This window comes from Oikopleura dioica, chromosome 1 (assembly GCF_907165135.1).
Source record: "Oikopleura dioica chromosome 1, OKI2018_I68_1.0, whole genome shotgun sequence".
Taxonomy (NCBI): domain Eukaryota; kingdom Metazoa; phylum Chordata; class Appendicularia; order Copelata; family Oikopleuridae; genus Oikopleura; species Oikopleura dioica.
Window position 1 is genome coordinate 8,870,034 of NC_137291.1, and position 10,445 is coordinate 8,880,478.

General features: G+C 42.2%; 4 protein-coding genes and 2 pseudogenes across 4 annotated transcripts in view; 4 read left to right on the plus strand and 2 right to left on the minus strand.

Annotated features, from left to right (window-relative positions):
* Window positions 1–9,386, minus strand: part of LOC145695407 (uncharacterized) — a 40,416-nt gene extending 31,030 nt beyond the window's left edge. The window contains exon 1 of the mRNA XM_081772393.1: window positions 9,307–9,386. The gene's annotated coding sequence lies outside the window, so the exon portion shown is untranslated. The remainder of the gene's footprint in view (window positions 1–9,306) is intronic.
* On the plus strand, window positions 43–6,961 carry LOC145711988 (leucine-rich repeat serine/threonine-protein kinase 1-like). Its single transcript, XM_081789675.1, has 5 exons — window positions 43–143; window positions 185–959; window positions 1,004–1,128; window positions 1,186–4,829; window positions 4,865–6,961. The coding sequence occupies exons 1-5, from the start codon at window positions 119–121 to the stop codon at window positions 6,944–6,946; spliced, it is 6,651 nt and encodes a 2,216-aa protein (XP_081645801.1). The 5' UTR covers window positions 43–118; the 3' UTR covers window positions 6,947–6,961.
* On the plus strand, window positions 7,278–9,987 carry LOC145711989 (uncharacterized). Its single transcript, XM_081789677.1, has 5 exons — window positions 7,278–7,297; window positions 7,356–7,943; window positions 7,980–8,260; window positions 8,305–8,328; window positions 9,805–9,987. Exons 1-5 carry the CDS (start codon window positions 7,278–7,280, stop codon window positions 9,900–9,902), a joined length of 1,011 nt encoding a protein of 336 aa, XP_081645803.1. The 3' UTR covers window positions 9,903–9,987.
* Window positions 8,458–8,576, plus strand: LOC145695982 (5S ribosomal RNA; annotated as a pseudogene).
* The window catches only part of LOC145695416 (THO complex subunit 1-like), a 47,655-nt gene continuing 45,991 nt past the window's right edge, over window positions 8,782–10,445 (plus strand). The window contains exon 1 of the mRNA XM_081772403.1: window positions 8,782–8,847. The gene's annotated coding sequence lies outside the window, so the exon portion shown is untranslated. The remainder of the gene's footprint in view (window positions 8,848–10,445) is intronic.
* Window positions 9,580–9,698, minus strand: LOC145695983 (5S ribosomal RNA; annotated as a pseudogene).

Consider the following 10,445-nt stretch of genomic DNA (forward strand, 5'->3'; position numbering starts at 1 on the left):
GAGAAAGTTGTCATATCGTCACAACTTTACACAACTATCCATCTTAAATACGCTAAAACGTAAATACGAATATTCGAGAAATACAAAAATATTCTAAAGAGCTAAAATATGAAAGAAAATGGCTGAGGAAACAGAACTTCAAGGTTTGTTCAGTTGAATTTTTATTTGATAAAGTTTGAGTTAGTATTTGCAACATCTTTGCATCATTTGCCCGAAGATGAGCTCAAGGAAGAGCTCCTCAAGCTCATTACTCTCAAACATTCATCAACATTATTGGAGAAATCGGGACGGAAACAAGGCCTTGTGAATCTGATCCAAAGCCGAGCTTGTGAAAGTGAAGATTTAGCAGTCCGAACCTTCTCGCTCTTCTCTCTTCTTTTACTGAGGAGTCCTGATTTCTTCAGCGAGCACTTTGCCCGAATCTTCAAGGCGACATCTGAGGTCTTGCTTTATTACGAAGACTCTCAACGGGTTCAAGTCGCGGGACTGACTTTTCTTCGCGATCTTGCTGAAACAAGCCAGCTTGTTACGAATCTCCTCTTGCAAGAAGAATACGCTGAAAAGCTGCTTGATAATCTTGACGATCTTGCCATCAACGATACAGATGCAGCAGTCAACATTCTCATTCCAACTGTTGGAATTTTCCAGCAAATCGCGAAGAAATCAACTCTCTCGAAGAGAATGGCAGTTCGTTTTGTCGCAAATCTTAGCTTGATGTTGTCGCGATACGACGATGACTTGTTGGTACATGAAACTTGCGAGGCACTAATGATTCTGCTCAATACAGCTCCTCACGCTGTACTTGAGCATTGCGAACGTCTCCACAAAAACATACTGGCACATCTTTTCCACCAGCTTGGCAAGGAATCGCTGAGCGACAGTCTCACAACACTCAGCTTTCGTTTTCTCACGAAGCTTGCCTTTGTTAGTCCAGACATGAAGACATCTATTGGCTCTAGGTTAGAACACCATGTGATTAATTGACGCACAGTTCGCACTTTAGTGATATAATTGCCGTTTTGGACGGTAAAATACGGACGATGGACGCTTGCGCTGTCGATTTGCGTGTAAACATGCTGAATTTGCTTGCTGAACTAACGGAAAAATCACAGGAAAATATTCTTCTAGGTAAACACTAGCAATTTAGATGGACTCTTTCGGTAATCATTACTAATGATTCTTTAGTACTCACAACGTCGACCGCCTGGCACGAATTTGTCTATGAAACACTCATGGATTTTGACGAAATTGAGCTCCACTATCTCGCCATAAAACTCCTCTCAAATCTGACAACATGCTCTCATGATGCCATCTCCAGATCCTTTGTAATGATCTGCGCAGTTAGAAATGAGATTTGCTACTCGTTGCTCAGCTCTCTACGCCGCTGGTCGAAAATTTATCCATCAGAAGATCCAGTCAAAGCAGATCTGGTGCCGAAAATCATGCAAAAAGGTCTTGCAGCGTTTTCGAAAGTTCTTTCGCAAGTAGCCATTCTTGAAGACATGAGGGATGAGCTTTTCAATTATGAAAAACGATTTGAATTTTTCTTCTTTCGATTGCTTGAGCTACTAATTAAAGCGACCTGTCCAGAGTATGAGAATGATGTCTGTCCATTGGCAATTCTGCAAAGTATTCGAGGACTTTTAATGCTCCTAACACGCTCAGGGCATGATACCAAACCCTTGCTGAAATTCCTCAAATCAATTTCGCAACCTGATGCAACAGTTGCGACTGAGACTTTTGCAAGGTCGTCGGCGAGGGATATTCATAGAATGGTGGGGAATGGAAGTCTAGCATACGGCGTTCTCGAGCATCTCTTCAAGGAGTTTTATCGTGACGATTCCAGAGAAGCCTTGCTCTTGGAAACACTTCACGCACTGGAATTGATCATGCAAGGTTTTCCGATTTTCATTTGGAGCTCAAATATGCCAAAATTTATCACGCAGCTTCAATCAATTCTCGAAAGTCAATGGGAAAAGACTGAAGATATGGAGAGTGCTTGCTTCAATCTTTTAAGAATCTCGCTTCTCAGAGAAAAGGTTTTCCTCCATGATCTCAAGTTAGAGGCGATCAACACTGACAATGCTGGCATGATGTCACTTTGTATGTACGCACTTGATCAAGTGAAACGATCATCATGCCCAAAATGGAATGAAGCTCAGCGAGCATTCACAGGGATGCTGAAAACAAGATCCCAAAATACAGAATTAGCCGATATTTGGGTTGATTCTCAGCAAGATGGAGTCTTCTTGTCAGAGGACATGATTTTGAAACTGGCGTGCCGTAAAGCATCTTACAAAGTTGTTGAAGTTCTGTTAGCTCGAGATTGGAGCCAAGGTCTTGTGAAGGAACTCATATCCGACCGAAAAGTCGTAGATGACATCAAATCACTCCTCCTCATTTACCTTTCCGACAATTCTGGCGTAACAGACAAACTTGACTGGTCTAGCCTTCAGCTCAACGACGTCACACAACAATATCTTGCTCTGTTTGCAAGAAGCCAAGGCTCCTCTGAAAAGAAGCAGCCTGAAATCAAGCTTAACTTTGTCAATTTCTTGGACAAATATTTTGGTAAGAAAGTGCAAAAATTCTTCCTCAGCGAAATCGATGGACTTGATCCATGGGCAGACGAAGATCAGAAAAGCAACAAATCTGGAACAAAGCCTCATGTTACGTTCAAATTACCGCCGAAGCGACCAGCCGAAGTCAATCTTTCCAATAATAGAATTGACACCCTGGATGTGCCTGAGGAACAGAGTGAAAATTATAAACAGCTTCTTGAAAATGCCAAGCGTCTCGTTGTCTCCAACAACCGTCTCCGCGCTATTCCATCAGATTTCATTGTGCTAGGGACGACTCTCAATGAACTCAACCTTGATCGAAATTTCTTCTCGTCCATTGAGTTAACCTTTCTGAACCAGCTGCCTAACTTGAAATCATTATCAATCAAGTCAACTCAGATTCCAATGACCGTTGACCATCTTACCATTTCCTGCGACTCTCTCGACTCTCACAATCTTGAGCATCTTGATTTATCAGAAAATCCTTTACAAGGTTTTCCAACTGAACTTATTCGGAAACTGCCAGGAATACGCGTACTCGAGCTGAGAAAATGTGGAATCAAAGAAATACCAGAAGTCCGCCTTGGGCAATCATTTGGGCTCAAAGATCTACGAACTTTAAATCTCGATCACAACTCCATTGAATACTTCGGCTACACCCATTATCAGATGTTTCCAAGTGTTCAGATACTGAAGCTTTCAGAAAACAGATTGAAATACCTCTCTCTATCAGACGAAGACGAAGAACGATATCAAGATTCGCTCACTCTTGAAGGTCTCGATGAAGACGCATTCGAACCCATGAGCGAATCAAGAGTTATGGAAACCAGCAGAATGTCCGACTTTCCCGATCCGGAAATAACACAATTGCATTTAGCAAAGAACAATTTCGAAGAACTTCCATTGGCTGCTTTTCAATTACCGAAATTATCATTCTTAGATCTTTCTGGCAATCAAATTTTAAAGATCGATTTCAACGACCATGACAAGCGTGTTTCACTTTGGTCAGAACTACGAACGTTAAATTTGGCAAACAACGAGATTCGAGAAATTCCAAAGGATCTTGGAGAGCTTGAAGAACTAATGCAGTTTAATTTGTCACATAATTTCGCCACAAAGCTACCAAATGAGCTTGGAAAGCTGAAGAATCTCTTTACATTTAAAGTTGATGGAATGCGTCTCGAAATACCAAAAGCTCTGGTCCCTATCGATGGCAGAAATCCAAAGCCAATGCTAGAGTTTCTAAATCATCGACTTATCAAGCAAGTTGAGTACCGATGTATGAGAGTCTTTGTTGTCGGCGGACCTGGTTCTGGAAAGTCTTCTTTGATTGATCTCTTCAGCATGAATGGAACTTGTAGGATCGCAGAAGGGCTGGAAGTATGTCAGACAACCCTTGATATTGGAGGAGGCAATCAATGTGCAGTTCACTTTTGGAAACTAGATCATTACAACAACACGAGTCCTTATTTCTTCCAGGAAAGAGCCTGTTACGTCCTTGTTGTCAATCTCGAACGAAGAATCGACTTGGAAATAAACCATTTGAAAAACTGGGTAGCAAATATCAAAGCAAGAGCGCCAAAGTCTCCACTTGTTATCATCGGAACACACGCGGACAAACTGCCGAACGACTCTGAAGCGTCGACTATGTGGGTGGCAAGGATTGAAAAAGAAATTAAGAAGCTGAGATTTAATAATTTGAAAGACTTGTGTTTCATAAAAGCAACTGACAATAACAATGAAACGACACTCAGAAATATTCTTCAGAATTGCTTGACAACTTTTCAGCTAGGCGGACGAGTTGTCATCAATCAAAAGGTCCCAGAAACTTATCTGCAGCTAGAACGACATTTGACTAGACTTGCTGGAAGATCGAAAACATCTCAAGACATCAAATTACGGGAAAAGAATACGAGAGCGTATAACATGCTTGCTGATTGCCCGATGGCTTGGAATACGCCAGAACATCACCAGTCAAATGAATCGCTCTATGAAGGGCCCGCTCTACCTGTTTTGTCAACGAATGAAATTCTGAAAAGTGCACAAGCCGCTGGAATCAAACTTGATATTGAGCAACTTAGAACTGCGCTAGAATTTCTTGTATCTTCGGGAAGTATCTTATATTTTGCCGATGCTCAAAGCATGAGCGGCAAACATCAAGATTCACTACAGGACTTATATTTTATTGAGCCAGCGTGGGTTTGCCGAGTAGTCGCAACAACAAATTGTCGAATGTTCAGAGAGTTTTGGACGAGAACTCCGGATACTGCACTAAACGATCGCTAATTGACTTTCTTCTCGTCCCTCAGAATATACCCGAAGACTTTTATGGTAAAATAATTCGAATGATGGAACTTATCGGAGTGATAATCAACAGCAAAACTGATGAATATCTGGTACCCAGCTCGTTGCCAAGGGGAAAATGGAAGACACCAACTGATATGTTAGAAGATATGACTACTCGCTTATATGCATTCACGACGATGCCAGTTGATTTTTGGTCTCGAGTCATTTCTCGATTCCTGCACCTCTACCGCTCGGAAACATCCTGGAACTCAAAATTTTGGACCGATATCGACCTTGATGTTCGCAAAGATGCTCTCAAAATAAATTGCAATAATGGAACTAAAATTATCATCCAGCTTCGAGATGCCGAGTTCATGAGCTCTTTTTTTGACAATTCACACAAAGGAAACTTCTCGTGGTGTGGCGGAACATGTCAAGATCATAAGATCTTCGAAGAGAATGTCCAGACTTGGCTTCAAATTTCGGTCTCAAAGTCTGATAAAGGTCAGTTTTATATGGCGGAATGTGTCGACGTTATCGACGGGATCATTGCTGAATGGTATCCTGGCCTCTTGGACAATTTCGTTCCTCTGTATTATGTTTTCTGCGTTTATGTCAAACAGGAAACAAAGGTTATTCTGCCCATGCCTTTCTTGCTCAAGGCTTGCGGGTACTCTCAAGCTCTTGTCAACTGCACCAGCACAGTCAATTTCCCCGAAAACAACAAATTCCTGTGCCCAATTGATGAAAGAGCGATGGATGTTTCTGAACTTCTTCCGGAAGTTTTTCTCGAAGACTTTACCATTGTCAATCCGGAGCTAAGAACCAAACCAGAAGATTTCACAAGGAAAGAAGTACTCGGCGTTGGAGGATTCGCGACAGTCTACAAAGGAGAATTGTCGAGAGGACCAGTGAGATTGGACGTTGCTCTGAAAGTTTTTGCAACTGGAGGAAGTGAAATGACTGCGTATCCTTACCAAAACTTACGAAAAGAACTCAAAGTTTTGACATCACTTGTGGAACCAAGATGCAATCAAATTTTGTCTATTCTTGGCTTTTCAGTGAAACCAGAACCAACATTAATTATCGAGCTTGCTCCCCATGGAAGTCTTGAGACCCTAATCGAGTCAAAGCAATCCAGAAGAGCGATATCAACCGACGTCTTGACTCATCGGTTCAAACACAAGGTAGCTCTAGAAGTTGCACAGGCATTGTCTTACTTGCATGAAAATGGAATCGTTTACCGAGATCTCAAACTTGGAAATGTTCTTGTCTTTTCATTTGATCACATGAGCAAAAGCTGCGCAAAGCTTGCTGATTATGGTATCGCAGAGCATTTGACACCACTAGGAACGACTGGTTTCTCCGGAACTGCGGGATACTCTGCACCCGAAGTCGTGAAGATCAGATTAAATAAAACCGTCTCAAGGTCTTCAGCGTATGCTCACAAAGTTGATGTTTTCAGTTTCGGTTTGTTACTCCACGAGCTTATTACTGAGACTTTCCCCTGGTTTGAGCACAATCAAAAGACTAGGACGAATTCAGAGCCGGATAAACTAGTTTATCTTGGATTGAGACCTGAAGCATTCTGCGAGAGCTGTCTGCCTGCATGGCCAATTATGGAGACAATTATTGATCACTGTACAAAATTCCGACCTTCAGAACGACCAAATATGAAAACACTTGTCACTCTTCTTGAAAAACAGATTTCTTGGGCTTTCAGACTTTCGCTAAAACTTGAAAAATCGAAAGATAATGCTCCATTGAAAGATCTGACTTGTTTCAGCATCTCAAATAAGTCTTCTGCTAAATCGAAATCAACAGAAAGGAGACGGCGACCGAGATATTCAAGCTGTGACAACTTTTTGGACTCAGTTTCTTCTGATGAAGGAAGAGTGACATCCCATTACAGTACCTCTGAGGGTAGGCGAAATGATGTGAAATTTACTACGTCCCCAACAACATTGATTCGAAAGAAACATATTGAGCGAACAGTAGAACAAAATCGACTCGATTGGCAGCTTTGGACTCTTCGGCCAAAGGAATCTAAGGCTGGATTTGAAACTAAAACAACAAAAATAGATAATAATAACATCTAAAAATCCTTCATAAGAAAAGCTCTTCAGTTCGAAATTCAGGAGATGCCCCACCAAAACCAAGCACGCCTCTTCGTTCCTTGGTTAGAAGAGCATCTATCAGCATCAAAAGCAAGTTTGTGAGAGAAGAGCATCATAGAATCGACGGTATCGAGTTTGACTTGGAAAAAGTGAGAAAGCACCTTGATCGAGGAGTAGAGCGCTCACATCCCTTTTGTGTGCAAGGACTGGATGTTTCGGCTAAAACGGCAAATCAGACATTTACGCTTACGGGTGGTTATTATTCAACGGAAGATTCAAAAGTCGGATGCATCGATGTTTACGACGGAAAATCATGGTCGATTTGCAGGCCAGGCTTGAAATTTTACAGTTGAATATATAAGAATTCAGAATTATATAATAGAATCTATAGAAAACTGACATTCGAAACTTTCGAATCGAAAGCCTCTCAAAGATCTTTTGATCTTTTCCCAGACAATATCGTTAAGATTCTTCATATTCCCTACACGCGTAAAACGTCTGTTGGGCTCACAAAACGAGCTAAATTCCCTCAAAAGCCAAGTGAAACTGCAGTCAAGGAAAGAATGTACGTTGGATTGGATGACGGAAAAATTATGTTCACTAATGTCGATTCAATTATCAGCTCGATTTCCTCTTCTGATTCGAATACAAAGAAGTGGCGGGAGACAATGAAATGGAGCCCAGTGAGGATTGACTGGGACACTCAAAGTGGACCGATCGACCAACTCGCTGTCGAAAATATTCAAAACAAGCACACCCAGGTTTTTGCTCTTCGCGGTGGAACTGTTGCAATGACCCTCGATGATCTGACAGTAATGATGAATAAGGATCACCATGCACTTTTCTTTGCTCTCGGTCATGCGGTTTACATCGTCTCCAAAAATAAAAAGGGGATTTATGTTCACGACAGAACAACTGGCAATTTCGTTCGGAAAATGGACAACACTGTAATTGACAGAGTTGGTAGAAGCTCAACAAGGTATGATGGAAACTGAAAAAAATAAAGCATTTGTAGGCGCTTCACGTCTGGCTCGAGTATAGAAATAACGAGCGTCCTCTGTGTCCCGGAAACAAATTGTTTATGGATCGGAACATCTGATGGAGAAATCAAAATCATTCCAGACAAGCTTCATCTTTCCGCTCAAGAAATCTGCGGAGTGCGAATCAAGCAGTTCAATTCTAACGTAACCAATTTGAAAAGATTTAAACCAAAAGTTCCGAGCTTGAAACCGCTGTTCTGGCAGTTGGTCAGGGTAAAATTCCGGCGATGGATCAGCTTTACGACGCGAGTTTCAGGTTAGCTGATTAAACTCTTTAGGTGATATAAACAGTAACTTCAGTGGAAACTCAGCAGATAAAAGCCAGTATGCAATTCTTTTGGATGCCGAAATTTCTCCATAAAAGTCTTAAAATTCTCCATCATTTACTACTCTTAAAATCAAATAAAGACTCTCTTTACCTTCTTTATAATGGAGAAAATTGCTTCCTCCTTCGCTTAGCGTCATACCGCGTAGAATGAACCAGTTCTCGTCCGATCACTGAAGTTAAACTACGACGGGCGGGGTTAGTACTTACATGGGTGACCGGTTGGGAATACCTCGTGCGCTAAGCGTTTTGTGTTTTTGAAGTATTTTTATGATGAGAAATCAAATCTATCGTTCGAAAGAATAAAATTCTTATAAGAGGAAAAATAAATGGAGATGATAGCTTGGTGTGATGGTCTACTGGCGGGGCGGCGTGTCCATGTCAAAAGCGCCCTCTACCGCGCGCTTTTCTGAAACGAGGCCGAAAATAGGAGCGTGCAGCGACAAAACGACCTCGAAATCAAGCACCCCTTCTCTTTACTCATCCCATTTTTGAGTCCGATTTCGATTGTCTAACAGGTAAGAATCGCCTCCATGCCTTCTCTCTCCTATCCCTCTCGCCTCTCACAAGCAGAAACGTCAACGAAAAGGCTCCAGAATTGAAGCTTGCGTCAACGGTTTCTTAATCTTGGAACTTTAGACGCACACGTAACATCGGTCTTTCGACGAGTTCATCAGTCTGGCAAAATCTCACTGTAACCAAATCAACTTAAAATTATGAGTTTTCTCTGAGTTCAAGATTATTTTAAAAAGAAGTGATTCCAGGACCGCCACATCCTTTACCCGCTTTATGCCTCCACACATAACTTCTAACTGAACGTGGTCACGTACGCCTTCAGGCAGACATAAACGCGACTAAAGCTTCCAAGTTCGGAGTGAGTACACGTGAAAGACTGTGAACCTCTAGAGAGTGTGTCATTTTCTGTGTTGTAAGAGGCGGGAGGGATAGGAGAGAGAAGGCATGGAGGCGATTCTTACCTGTTAGACAATCGAAATCGGACTCAAAAATGGGATGAGTAAAGAGAAGGGGTGCTTGATTTCGAGGTCGTTTTGTCGCTGCACGCTCCTATTTTCGGCCTCGTTTCAGAAAAGCGCGCGGTAGAGGGCGCTTTTTGACATGGACACGCCGCCCCGCCAGTAGACCATCACACCAAGCTATCATCTCCATTTATTTTTCCTCTTATAAGAATTTTAGTCTTTCGAACGATAGATTTGATTTCTCATCATAAAAAATACTTCAAAAACACAAAACGCTTAGCGCACGAGGTATTCCCAACCGGTCACCCATGTAAGTACTAACCCCGCCCGTCGTAGTTTAACTTCAGTGATCGGACGAGAACTGGTTCATTCTACGCGGTATGACGCTAAGCGAAGGAGGAAGCAATTTTCTCCATTATAAAGAAGGTAAAGAGAGTCTTTATTTGATTTTAAGAGTAGTAAATGATGACAAAATACAGACTTTTCAATTTATTTTAGCAGATGCCTGTTTCGCATTCAAATGTCAAAAAACCAAATCCTCCGAATCCTTCATCAGTGACAGAGACAATTCTAAAAACAATCAGAAGATCGTATAAATAGATCACAATTACCGCCCCTCGGGAGTTTGGAAAATGTATTCAGAAGCAGACTCGCCGGATTCCATGACACCTCCCACTCCATATTTCGGAGCTTGGTAAGATTTGATGCTGTACCAAAGAAGGTTGCCTGCTAGATCGATTCGGGCAACGGCTCCCCTCCACGCTTTTCGGGGATCGTTTCTGCAATCTGTTCGGATTGGCTTGAAAATACCTTCTTCATGAAATATTCAAGCTAGAGCCAGATACCTCTGGATGGATGAGGCAACCAGGTTCGATGCCAGTTCCACAAGCAGCGACGTATCCGATGTGATTTCCAACTTCATCCTTGACGCTTGTCATTCCCCAACACTCGGTATACACGAGCGATTCGTAGGGGGTCGCATCGACAGAAGCGAACTGATTCGCTCCACCTGGCCAGTCTCCACTTTGGAGATCGACCGTCCATTCCCTCGTGGAAAGATCGGCGCTGTACTTGGTGAATGCACCAGTGATGACGGAACAGCCAAGAGCTCCGCAGTTGACTCCGTTGTCGACTTGCAC

Bases quoted from the DNA above. Each gene is read 5' to 3' on its own strand.
- LOC145711988 (XM_081789675.1), top strand. From the start codon at position 119: ATGGCTGAGGAAACAGAACTTCAAG. The intron at 960-1,003 runs GTTAGAACACCA...TTCGCACTTTAG, and splicing joins AAGACATCTATTGGCTCTAG to TGATATAATTGCCGTTTTGG. The intron at 1,129-1,185 runs GTAAACACTAGC...ATGATTCTTTAG, and splicing joins ACAGGAAAATATTCTTCTAG to TACTCACAACGTCGACCGCC.
- LOC145711989 (XM_081789677.1), top strand. From the start codon at position 7,278: ATGGTCGATTTGCAGGCCAG. The intron at 7,298-7,355 runs GCTTGAAATTTT...TAGAATCTATAG, and splicing joins ATGGTCGATTTGCAGGCCAG to AAAACTGACATTCGAAACTT. The intron at 7,944-7,979 runs GTATGATGGAAA...AAGCATTTGTAG, and splicing joins GTTGGTAGAAGCTCAACAAG to GCGCTTCACGTCTGGCTCGA.